A 13199-nucleotide genomic window follows, 5' to 3' on the forward strand; every position below is an offset into this window, starting at 1 on the left:
TGCCCTGCACAATACAGGCTGCTACACTGACTGCACAGAGAGAGGACTCCTCCTAATCACTACATTATAGCCTGCCCTGCACAATACAGGCTGCTACACTGACTGCAGAGAGAGGACTCCTCCTAATCACTGCATAATAACCTGCTCTGCACAATACAGGCTGCTACACTGACTGCAGAGAGAGGACTCCTCCTAATCACTGCATAATAACCTGCTCTGCACAATACCAACTGCTACACTGACTGCAGAGAGAGGACTCCTCCTAATCACTGCATAATAACCTGCTCTGCAGAATACAGGCTGCTACACTGACTGCACAGAGAGGACTCCTCCTAATCACTGCATAATAACCTGCTCTGCAGAATACAGGTTGCTACACAGACTGCAGAGAGAGAGAGGACTTCTCCTAATCACTACATAATAACCTGCCCTGCACAATACAGGCTGCTACACAGACTGCAGAGAGAGGACTCCTCCTAATCACTGCATAATAACCTGCTCTGCAAAATACCGACTGCTACACTGACTGCAGAGAGAGGACTCCTCCTAATCGCTACATAATAACCTGCTCTGCAGAATACCGACTGCTACACTGACTGCAGAGAGAGAACTCCTCCTAATCACTGCATAATAACCTGCTCTGCAAAATACCGGCTGCTACACTGACTGCAGAGAGAGAACTCCTCCTAATCACTGCATAATAACCTGCTCTGCAGAATACAGGCTGCTACACTGACTGCAGAGAGAGGACTCCTCCTAATCACTACATTATAGCCTGCCCTGCACAATACAGGCTGCTACACTGACTGCAGATAGAGGACTCCTCCTAATCACTACATTATAGCCTGCCCTGCACAATACAGGCTGCTACACTGACTGCACAGAGAGGACTTCTCCTAATCACTACATAATAACCTGCACTGCACAATACAGGCTGCTACACTGACTGCAGAGAGAGAGGACTTCTCCTAATCACTACATTATAGCCTGCCCTGCACAATACAGGCTGCTACACTGACTGCAGAGAGACGATTCCTCCTAATCACTACATTATAGCCTGCCCTGCACAATACAGGCTGCTACACTGACTGCAGAGAGAGGACTCCTCCTAATCACTACATTATAACCTGCTCTGCACAATACAGGCTGCTACACTGACTGCACAGAGAGGACTCCTCCTAATCACTACATTATAGCCTGCCCTGCACAATACAGGCTGCTACACTGACTGCACAGAGAGGACTCCTCCTAATCACTACATTATAGCCTGCCCTGCACAATACAGGCTGCTACACTGACTGCACAGAGAGGACTCCTCCTAATCACTACATTATAGCCTGCCCTGCACAATACAGGCTGCTACACTGACTGCAGAGAGAGGACTCCTCCTAATCACTGCATAATAACCTGCTCTGCACAATACAGGCTGCTACACTGACTGCAGAGAGAGGACTCCTCCTAATCACTGCATAATAACCTGCTCTGCACAATACCAACTGCTACACTGACTGCAGAGAGAGGACTCCTCCTAATCACTGCATAATAACCTGCTCTGCAGAATACAGGCTGCTACACTGACTGCACAGAGAGGACTCCTCCTAATCACTGCATAATAACCTGCTCTGCAGAATACAGGTTGCTACACAGACTGCAGAGAGAGAGAGGACTTCTCCTAATCACTACATAATAACCTGCCCTGCACAATACAGGCTGCTACACAGACTGCATAGAGAGGACTCCTCCTAATCACTGCATAATAACCTGCTCTGCAAAATACCGACTGCTACACTGACTGCAGAGAGAGGACTCCTCCTAATCGCTACATAATAACCTGCTCTGCAGAATACCGACTGCTACACTGACTGCAGAGAGAGAACTCCTCCTAATCACTGCATAATAACCTGCTCTGCAAAATACCGGCTGCTACACTGACTGCAGAGAGAGAACTCCTCCTAATCACTGCATAATAACCTGCTCTGCAGAATACAGGCTGCTACACTGACTGCAGAGAGAGGACTCCTCCTAATCACTACATTATAGCCTGCCCTGCACAATACAGGCTGCTACACTGACTGCAGATAGAGGACTCCTCCTAATCACTACATTATAGCCTGCCCTGCACAATACAGGCTGCTACACTGACTGCACAGAGAGGACTTCTCCTAATCACTACATAATAACCTGCACTGCACAATACAGGCTGCTACACTGACTGCAGAGAGAGAGGACTTCTCCTAATCACTACATTATAGCCTGCCCTGCACAATACAGGCTGCTACACTGACTGCAGAGAGACGATTCCTCCTAATCACTACATTATAGCCTGCCCTGCACAATACAGGCTGCTACACTGACTGCAGAGAGAGGACTCCTCCTAATCACTACATTATAACCTGCTCTGCACAATACAGGCTGCTACACTGACTGCACAGAGAGGACTCCTCCTAATCACTACATTATAGCCTGCCCTGCACAATACAGGCTGCTACACTGACTGCACAGAGAGGACTCCTCCTAATCACTACATTATAGCCTGCCCTGCACAATACAGGCTGCTACACTGACTGCAGAGGGAGGACTCCTCCTAATCACTACATTATAGCCTGCCCTGCACAATACAGGCTGCTACACTGACTGCAGAGAGTGGACTCCTCCTAATCACTACATTATAGCCTGCTCTACACAATACAGGCTGCTACACTGACTGCACAGAGAGGACTCCTCCAAATCACTACATTATAGCCTGCCCTGCACAATACAGGCTGCTACACTGACTGCACAGAGAGGACTCCTCCTAATCACTACATTATAGCCTGCCCTGCACAATACAGGCTGCTACACTGACTGCACAGAGAGAGGACTCCTCCTAATCACTACATTATAGCCTGCCCTGCACAATACAGGCTGCTACACTGACTGCAGAGAGAGGACTCCTCCTAATCACTACATTATAGCCTGCTCTGCACAATACAGGCTGCTACACTGACTGCACAGAGAGGACTCCTCCTAATCACTACATTATAGCCTGCCCTGCACAATACAGGCTGCTACACTGACTGCAGAGAGAGGACTCCTCCTAATCACTACATAATAACCTGCTCTGCACAATACAGGCTGCTACACTGACTGCAGAGAGAGGACTCCTCCTAATCACTACATTATAGCCTGCCCTGCACAATACAGGCTGCTACACTGACTGCACAGAGAGGACTCCTCCTAATCACTACATTATAGCCTGCCCTGCACAATACAGGCTGCTACACTGACTGCACAGAGAGAGGACTCCTCCTAATCACTACATTATAGCCTGCCCTGCACAATACCGGCTGCTACACTGACTGCAGAGGGAGGACTCCTCCTAATCACTACATTATAACCTGCTCTGCACAATACAGGCTGCTACACTGACTGCACAGAGAGGACTCCTCCTAATCACTACATTATAACCTGCTCTGCACAATACAGGCTGCTACACTGACTGCACAGAGAGGACTCCTCCTAATCACTACATTATAGCCTGCTCTGCACAATACAGGCTGCTACACTGACTGCACAGAGAGGACTCCTCCTAATCACTACATTACAGCCTGCCCTGCACAATACAGGCTGCTACACTGACTGCACAGAGAGGACTCCTCCTAATCACTACATTACAGCCTGCCCTGCACAATACAGGCTGCTACACTGACTGCACAGAGAGAGGACTCCTCCTAATCACTACATTATAACCTGCTCTGCACAATACAGGCTGCTACACTGACTGCAGAGAGAGGACTCCTCCTAATCACTACATTATAGCCTGCCCTGCACAATACAGGCTGCTACACTGACTGCACAGAGAGGACTCCTCCTAATCACTACATTATAGCCTGCCCTGCACAATACAGGCTGCTACACTGACTGCACAGAGAGAGGACTCCTCCTAATCACTACATTATAGCCTGCCCTGCACAATACCGGCTGCTACACTGACTGCAGAGGGAGGACTCCTCCTAATCACTACATTATAACCTGCTCTGCACAATACAGGCTGCTACACTGACTGCACAGAGAGGACTCCTCCTAATCACTACATTATAACCTGCTCTGCACAATACAGGCTGCTACACTGACTGCACAGAGAGGACTCCTCCTAATCACTACATTATAGCCTGCTCTGCACAATACAGGCTGCTACACTGACTGCACAGAGAGGACTCCTCCTAATCACTACATTACAGCCTGCCCTGCACAATACAGGCTGCTACACTGACTGCACAGAGAGGACTCCTCCTAATCACTACATTACAGCCTGCCCTGCACAATACAGGCTGCTACACTGACTGCAGAGAGAGGACTCCTCCTAATCACTACATTATAGCCTGCCCTGCACAATACAGGCTGCTACACTGACTGCACAGAGAGGACTCCTAATTACTACATTATAGCCTGCCCTGCAAAGTACAGGCTGCTACACTGACTGCAGAGAGAGGACTCCTCCTAATTCCTACACTCTTCTGTCAGACTCTAGAGCGCATAGGCTCCCGTCCGCCAGTCACGTGGTACACCGCGGGGGGCGTGGTGATACAGTGAGCTGAGCGCACAGGTGCAGCGGTCCCGATAATGTGTCCTGCCGCTGTGTCCTGAGTATCTCCTGCAGCTCAGTGTGTGCGGCCGGATGGAAGGAGATCCGGGCTCGGAGGCTGTGCTGCCCGCGGGCGCAGGGCTGGGGTTCACTGCTCTGCTGCTCCTGTTCGCAGCTTCTTTGCTGACAGTGTTGGCCTGGTTCCTGCAGGTGACGCGGTGGTCCCGCCCAGCACAGCCCGGTGCCCGGGGTCTCCTCCAGGCCCTGTGCGGTTTCCCTTCCATACGGGACAGCTGGAGCCGGGCCTGGGCTCAGGCGCTCAACCGAGAGGCGGTGAGGAGCCGGGTAAGTGGAGGCCGGGGCTCGCTGCCTGACGGCCGGCCGGTTCTCATGGGGCTGCGTCTGCCCATCGTTCTGGGAGCGGTGAGGGGCGCCGGGCACTGAGTGGTGGCTCCCCCGTGGTCTGTCGCCTCCGTGCTGTGTGTGCTGATCGCTGGCCCAGGCTCTGCGGTTCTCTGATCGCACCTCCTTGCAGTGTGTACAGAGCCCTGACCCCGGCTTCCTGCTTCCCATGACATTATTGGTGGCATCTCCTGGTACCAGTGCTGTGTAGTCTTGGCGCTGTTCACATGGCTGGGTTTCTTTTGTCCTATGACTGAACAGAAGCAGACTTGTCCGATACTGATCCGAGGTCCAAATCAAACTTTCCGCTGTCTTTGGCTCCATGAATATGGTATGTGTCCACGGTCAGGTGACACGGCATACAGCCGCAGCGTCCAGATGTTCCAGCATAGTGGAGACGGGATGTCATAAAATCCCGTCTCCACTATGTGTGCAGGGCCGCCTCCGGAGCGTCTTTATAGACTGCAGCATGTCTATTTATCTTGCAGAGACGCTCCGTGTCCACTGGATAAATAACCCAGTCTATGGGTGGGGCGGCGCTTTGGGTGGAGCGGGGTAATGGCTGCATTGAAGCGCAGCACTTCCTGAACGTGAAGGACACATAATACCCCTGGAGGCTCTCCATGTGGTGTCTGTCTCATGAGAAATTGATGGTAAAACCTGCCCGAGCTCTTACGAGACTGGGAACACTGGGGCACAACAAGGACCGCCGTCTGCACCGGGCCCCAGGCTGAGCCCACAATCAGCATTTGGTGTTTGCCGTGCTGAAGGAATTTTTTTTGGAGCATTTCTGCACAAATTGGCTAAATTAGGTTGCTTTTGTCAAGTTTTAAAGGGACACAACACCAACTAACACAAAAAACGTAATGCCATACACTACAAGAGAGCCACATGTGTATTAGGAATACTTGCCCACCAGCTGCAGCAGCCAAGGAGCGAAATGCCCAATGGGTGCGGGGACCGAAGTCTCTGTGGGTAATTGGCATTGATCACCTTATACCCATGTATATGGTTTGGAAGTGTGGCATTCTGGTGTAGGGTATAGAGGTCTTAAATGGAACTAGCAGGGCTGTTTCCCTGGAGTAATTATCCCACCAATGGTGGTGTTGTCGTCATCCTCCTGTGGGTGTGAGTGACGTGATTTTCAGGAGCAGACAGTCTTCCCTGACTATGTGAGTAAGCCTGGTGTATGCCCCTCTGCTGCGCTGGCAGACGCCACCTCTGCTGCGCTAGCTACTGTACATGTTCGTTTTTTTTTTTTTATTAAAGAAATTTCTTTGAAAAAAATTGGCGTGGGATCACACGACATCTTACTAACCAGCAGAGGGACAGTGGGCAGATGTTTATAGCCTGGGAAGGAGGTGTTACCCCATGGAGCTTCCCAGGCTATTAATATCCGCTCACAGCTGTATACTACTTCCCAAGAAATGGCACATCCAGCCTCGCTCTTCCCACTTGAACTGGTACGGTGGCAAGTGGGGTGACAGTATTGGCATTGATGTAGCCTTTGTATTGTCAGGTGACATCAAGTTCAGAGGTTAGTAATGGAGAGGCGTCTAGAAGATGCCCCCATTACTAACCCCATAATGATATTGTATAAAACACACACCCTAAATAAAGTTATTTAATTGAAATAATGACATACTCCTTTTAATGAGTCTAAATTAAACAATACCAGCTGTACTCCTAGCAACCCCAAACCACTCAAGCCATTGTCTCCAGTAACAGAATTAAAATAACAAATATCCATATTTCTTACCTGTCCGACGAAAAGATAATCCATTTGTCCTGCAATGTGTCAAGCTCTGCTACATCTAGATGGCAAGCTGCATTGTTGCATGATGCGACTATACAGCCTGTCATCCAGCAGAGACACTGAGCTGTGCATGCTTGCTCAGCGCCTTGCGGTGAATTCCATTCACCTCACAGTGACCACGAGTGTGAGAAAGTTCTCATGCTCTGTGCCGTCACAGGTCATGCGTGTTAATAGCAAGTAACGCAGTGCAACTCACTGACGTCTGTTTTGAGTGCTGTGAGAAAGTTAAGGCTGCCAATAATGTTGGCCACAACTGAACTTGTTGGAGAAACGCATGCCACAGACTACTACTCTTAACTTGCGTATACAGTTGAGTACTAGTGACGCCAACTCCCCAGTCTGTGCAGTGCTCCACATCTGAATGGGCAGTACAATATCAAAATGAGTATAATAAGATTAGTGCCATGTGTGAACTGTTACCAGCTGCTGCTCAGCATCAGTATTTATAACATTATTAAACAAGGCTGTCCATTACTGCAGATGACACTGTAATTATAAGGCTGTGTGCACACGCTGCGGATTTTGCTGCGAACCCGCAGCAGTTTCTGCTGCGGTGTACAGTACCATGATTCCCTATGGGAATCAAAAACCGCAATGCAGACGGTGCAGAATTTTCCGCGCGGACTATCTGCAGTTTTCAATCTGCAGAAAGAATTGACATGTCAATTCTTTCTGCGGATTCTCCTGCGGTTTGCCATCTCCTCCATTGAGGAGATGAAAAACCGCAGGGCAAAACCGCAGAGCAATCCGCAGGTAAAACCGCAGGTCTTTTGACCTGCGGTTTCACCTGCGGATTGTACAAAATCCGCGCGGATGAATCCGCACCTAATCCGCAGCGTGTGCACACAGCCTAAGGAGCTAAAACTAAGGGACTTATCACTTTATATTGACAATATCTAAAGTATGTACAATTTTTTTTTTTTTTGTTTTTTTGTTTTAAATTTTTAATCCTGTATGCTGTCATCTTGTGTGTGTGTGTGTGATCTATTGTGCCACAAGTGCTTTAAGATCACCACATCACCTGGCTTGTTTTTTTTATTATTCGGATGAATTTGTTTTTAAGCAAATAAAATGGTCACCACTTTTTTCCCTTTTTGACTACAAGTTCTCGCTGACACTTTACATAGCAACTTGTTCTAGTGCTGACATTCATATCATCTACATTGTAATGAGCTTATTGGGGAGACTCGGGGGTCAGCGGATGTTCTAGTCCACTAGCCAAAAGCGTGTGGACCAGGGCTCATCCCACCGAACGCTCGTTCTTCTTTTACCGTAGGCAGAACACTACTCGGACAACAGGGTGAGGGTAATACAATGTGGCAATACTTTATTGAACCTTAAACCAGGCAAATAACACATGGAACAGTCCCAACAAAATGCCCTAGATGGTGGACCTTAGTCTCACCCTTCTGGTGATTTGCAGTGGTTTCAGAGCTTCCAGGGCCGACTTCCCTCACCTTTGGCATGCACAGAGAGGAACTAACAACAAGCTTAGGAAGAAGACAGTCTACTGAGGTACAAGGCCAGGTGACCGGAGGGTCACATCCTGGCTTCTCCAGACATCTCCATGGAGCCAGATGACTGGTGGGTCCCAATCCTGGCTTTCCCCAAACGTATCAATGGGGCTCAGGTGGCTGGTGGGTCCAAATCCTGACTATCCCAAACATATCCATGGATTCACTGATGGTCAATGGAGCTGATCTGTATTTTCTTTTGGGGCCATGGGTCCCATAAGCTGGCATTCTGTAGAAAGTAAAATCTGTGTCCCTTGTGATGGAATCATGATGACTTGGTTGCGGTCTTGTAAAGAATCTCTGGTTCTTTGGATCTCTTAGATGTCTGGTTAGAGGCAGGGCTGTGGAGTCGGTTTAAAATGGACCGACTCCTAAAATATATAATAAATTGGGTACAGTAGTTCAATGCAGAAAGTGCTGAATATTTTTTTCATAGGAATTTGGGAAAGTTATGAAATGTCCTATAAATGGCTGTTGTATTCCTGATCTAAGGCTGCATTCACACAAGAACAGTTTCTTGCTATTGTAACGGACAATGCTTCAATCATAAGTACAATTAAACTGATGAATGAGAGTAATGAACAACAACTAGAGGAACATTTAGGATTCAGTATGTTTGAGATGGAAGGCCACAGTGCTGTTCATGTAACTGAGAAACAAACAGATATTACAACAGAAGAACAGCAAAATTATACTTTTAGAAATAGATGATCTTGTTGAAGCTGCTTCAAAACACTTTCATATTCATCACATGCGCTGTGTTGTGCACACGCTGCCGCTGGCAATAAGAGAAAGTCTGCAAGAGGGACATGCTGAAAAAGTGAGGAAATTGTTTATTGCCGCCAGATCCCCTAAAATTGATTCCATCTTGAAGAGACGTGCAGAAAAAGGAGCAATTGTCGATCAAGCCACTCGGTGGGGCAGCACTTATTTAATGATTGAGCGATTGCTTGAACTAAAACCGTTTCTTATAAAAATTATAAGCTGAGGATTTAACTCCTGGCATTTTCATAAGGGAGTGGCAGAACTTGCTATTTTGCCTGTCCCAAAGAGGAGGTTTAATCGCAGATGGCATTTCTGCTTCAGTGAAACGGAGTATTGTTTCTCCTTGCGGAGAATGACATGCTAGGCAATGCTCCTCTGGGAAATATGCTAATTATGCAAATTCTCTTCAGAGAGGAAGAGACAACGTGTAACAAGGCTCGTTAACGGGTTGACATTGACTTTTAGGATTGCTACTTCCAATAGGTGGCACTAGAGTTCTAGTCCTCTTCCTTTCTGAAGAGACAATTTGCATAATTAACAATGAAATGGAGAAAGACACAGCTATTGGAAAATAAAAATTTTTCTGGCAGCTGTTTATGTGGACCCAAGTCATCATATACTGCTTGATGATCAACGGCTTACTAAAGGAAAAGAAGCTACAACTGAGGTAGCAGTTAGGATGAGTGGCCTACAGGAGAACTGCCAGGCGCAAGAGGACTTGTGTTGTGAATTCGCTTTCTGGCCTAGCTCTGGTTACTAGTGAAAGTAGTGGAGCTGGTTATATTGACAGAGGGGTCGCAAGTTCTCTTTCCGGGCTCCTTCTGGTGGTTACTGGAGGTAATGGAGCTGATCTAATTAACAGAGGCCTGCCACCTGATAATGAGGAGATCTGGCGTTTGACTGGATTTAAGACAGCCGACTCCCTCTATCCGTGCTGGTGATTTTTTCCTGCCTCCTGAGGTCTTAGTTTTCAGCTCAGTCCCTGCATGCTCAGCTAAATGGGGTTTTACACATAGCGATATCGCTAGCAATGTCGCTAAAACGTCACTGATTTAGTGACGTTATAGCGATATCGCTATGTGTGATACTTACCTCCGACCGGCTCCATCGCTGATCCTGCGAGAATGTCCGGCTCCATTTCTCATCGGGCGCTTCCTGCTGTGTGAGACGAGCGACGCTGGACGCGGACGGGAGGACGTCAGGATCGCTGTGTGTGAAAGGTAAGTATCGTCCGCTGCGTCGCTGCTGCATCGCTGTGAGATCTGCCTGTTTGGCAGCTCACTAGCGATCATTTAGCGATGCACCAGCGATGCTGACCGGGTCGGATCGCTGGTGCATCGCTAAATGTAAAAGGCCCTTAAGTGTTCTTTTGCTATTCACATTTGATCTGGTTTTGCCTATTTCAGTTTTGTGTGGTCAGCCAGCTCCGGCTGGGGCTGTGCTGAATTTCTCCTTCCCCCATGACGCCACCACGGAGAGAGGGGATCCGCCCCACGGGGACAGGAAACCTACCGATAAAAAGGCGGTACCTCTCTCCCGCATCAGTTGGTTTCCTGTCCCCATAGGGAACCTACAGACTTGCCATCGGATGCCGGGGCCGACCAGTCTGGAAGATGGCAGCGGGAGCCCCCTGTCCCAGCTGGGGCAGTTACCCGAGGCGCCACCGCTGGGGTCAGCGGGCCTCCAGGGTGTGTGTGTGGGGGGGAGGAGGCGGCAGAAGCAAAACGATCCGTCCTCTCCCAGGATAGCATCTTCCATGGCGGCCCTGGGCCGGAGCAGGTACCGGGGTGGGAGAGCGCCAGCGGGCGCAGGTATCCCCCACGCGCGCCGGCAGCCGGGGGAGACTCTGCCGCCCGCGCAAAGCACCACTGGGAGCCAGCGGTGGTGCGCACGCGCTGGGCGGAGCGCGCAACGTCACACACGCGCCGGGGGAGACTCCGCTGTCCGTGCAATGCACCACTGGGAGCCAGCGGTGGTGCGCACGCACTGGGCGGAGCGCGCAACGTCACACACGCGCCGGCAGCCGGGGAAGACTCCGCTGTCCGTGCAATGCACCACTGGGAGTCGGCGGTGGTGCGCGGAGTGCGCAACGTCGCAAAGCATCTGGGTAGGCCGGGTGCGCGCGTGCGCGTGTGCATGGGGGAGCAGGGGACATGGGCGGCGTAAAGTATCTCTGGGAGGGATGCACAGGCGTCGCTCTCCCCGAGAAGGGAAAAAAAAAAACCTTTTTCTGGAAACACTCCCCTCAATTGCTTAAAAGCGCACAGGGGGCACAGCGCGGCCTGTTTCCTGGCACCATGAGCACCGAGCCTCCAGAGGAGCAGCAGCTGCTGGACGCGTCCTCGGACACAGGACAACAGCAGCAGCCACGAAAGTCAACACAGCAGCACCGTAAGAAGGAGACCAAGGAGCAGTCACAGCAGCAGCAGCTGTTCGGAGTCCCGACGCAGCAAGGTGTCTGGGGGGCAGGGGTCCCAAAGGACAAGCGACGTGCAGATCCGTGGCCCACGTCGGATTTGGTATCCTTCGGCCTGGTGGGTAAGTGGACTACGTGAATGTATATACTGCAATTAGGGCCTGTCCTCTTATAGGGGAAGAAGTGCACACAGAAGGCCAACCACAAGATTTGCCCACTTTGTAAGGAGGAGCTCCCTGCGGCGTGGGGAAAAAAGGCTTTGCCAGTCCTGCATTGAACATACAATCTACAAGGAATCCCCAGGGTTCGCTTCTGACCTTAGAGCCCTAATTTCCCACCAGGTAGAGAACACCTTCAAAACCCTTCAGGGGAAAAGCAAAAAGCATAAGAGACCCAAAAGAAAGGAACCTGAGTCAGATCCTAGTGATAGGGAGAGCGAATCTTCTTCATCAGGCACAGATAGCCCGTCATCCGGCTCCTCGTCCTCTGCGGATGAAGGTCGCAGCTGCTTCCGTATAGAAGAAACGGATAACTTAATAAAGGCTATCAGAACCACTATGGGACTAGTAGACACTAGGCCTAAAAGAACCATTCAGGACACCATGTTTAGCGGGCTAGAGCAGAAGAAGAGGTCTTATCCCATGAACGATAAAATCCAGGCGCTCATACAGAGGGAGTGGAAAAGGCCAGAGAAAAAGGGCCTCCTAGCACCAAAAAGGAAATAACCCTTTGAGGAGCCAAGCTGTTCGTTTTGGGACAAAGCGCCAAAAGTAGATGTAGCCATAGCTAAAGCCTCGAAAAATTTTCTCTGCCATTCGAGGACATGGGGACACTGAAGGACCCTATGGACAAAAAAAGCGGATACATTCCTAAAAGGAGCCTGGGAAGCAGCCGGAGGAGGACTAAAACCCGCTATAGCTGCCACTTGCACAGCCAGAGCCCTGATGGTGTGGCTGGACGACCAACTAAGAAACAAAACTCCAGGGTGCGCAATCCTGGACTCCGTCCCATTAATGAAAGGAGCAGCAGCATTTCTGGCTGATGCATCCGCGGATTCCATCAGGTTGACAGCCAGGGCAGCCTCATTCTCGAATGCAGCTAGAAGGGCTCTATGGCTCAAGTGCTGGACGGGAGAACTGCAAACAAACAAAGCTGTGCTCCATCCCCTGTGAAGGTGAATTCCTTTTCGGGCCCACACTGGACAATATACTTGAGAAAGTAGGAGATAGTCTTTCCCTAACCCATCCAATTTCCCCTTCAAATGTTTTTGGAGCAGGAAATTTATCCAGAGGAAGCCACCTAAAAACTCCCAGGACAAGTGGGAAGATAGAAGAGGCAAAGGGAAGGGGTTCATGTTCGGGAAACCGGCAGACAAGCAACCCCAATGAAGGTGTCTCCTTGGTAGGGGGAAGATTGGGCCTCTTCTTCCCAACCTGGGAAAAGATATCAAGCAGTTCCTGGATCCTAAGCATCGTAAAAACAGGTCTCAAAATTCCACACTCACCCAAACACTCTTTCGTAGTGACCCCACAGAGGCAATCGATAGAAGAGCAAGCTGCAGTACAACAGGAGATTCAGACCCTGGTGGAGAAATCGGTATTGCAAGAGGTTCCCCACCAAAAAAAAGAAGGCTTCTATTCCCCTATCTTCTTGCGGAAGAAACCAGATGGGACGTTCAGGACAATAGTGAACCTAAAAAGGTTGAAAAAATGCCTCGTGATT

At 49.7% G+C, this 13199-nt stretch overlaps 1 protein-coding gene across 4 annotated transcripts in view; it reads left to right on the plus strand.

Moving 5' to 3' along the window:
- The first annotated feature begins 4488 nt into the window (after nt 1–4488).
- The window catches only part of C2CD2L (C2CD2 like), a 53355-nt gene continuing 44644 nt past the window's right edge, over nt 4489–13199 (plus strand). Inside the window, exon 1 of one of the 4 annotated variants that reach the window (XM_073566454.1) lies at nt 4489–4909. In XM_073566454.1, the coding sequence (XP_073422555.1) occupies nt 4658–4909 (252 nt within the window). In that variant the 5' untranslated portion in view covers nt 4489–4657. The remainder of the gene's footprint in view (nt 4910–13199) is intronic. The other 3 variants (XM_073566453.1, XM_073566451.1, XM_073566452.1) reach the window with 3 other exon arrangements.

This window comes from Dendrobates tinctorius, unplaced genomic scaffold, assembly GCF_039654945.1.
Source record: "Dendrobates tinctorius isolate UK_male_01 unplaced genomic scaffold, ASM3965494v1 ptg000018l, whole genome shotgun sequence".
NCBI lineage: Eukaryota > Metazoa > Chordata > Amphibia > Anura > Dendrobatidae > Dendrobates > Dendrobates tinctorius.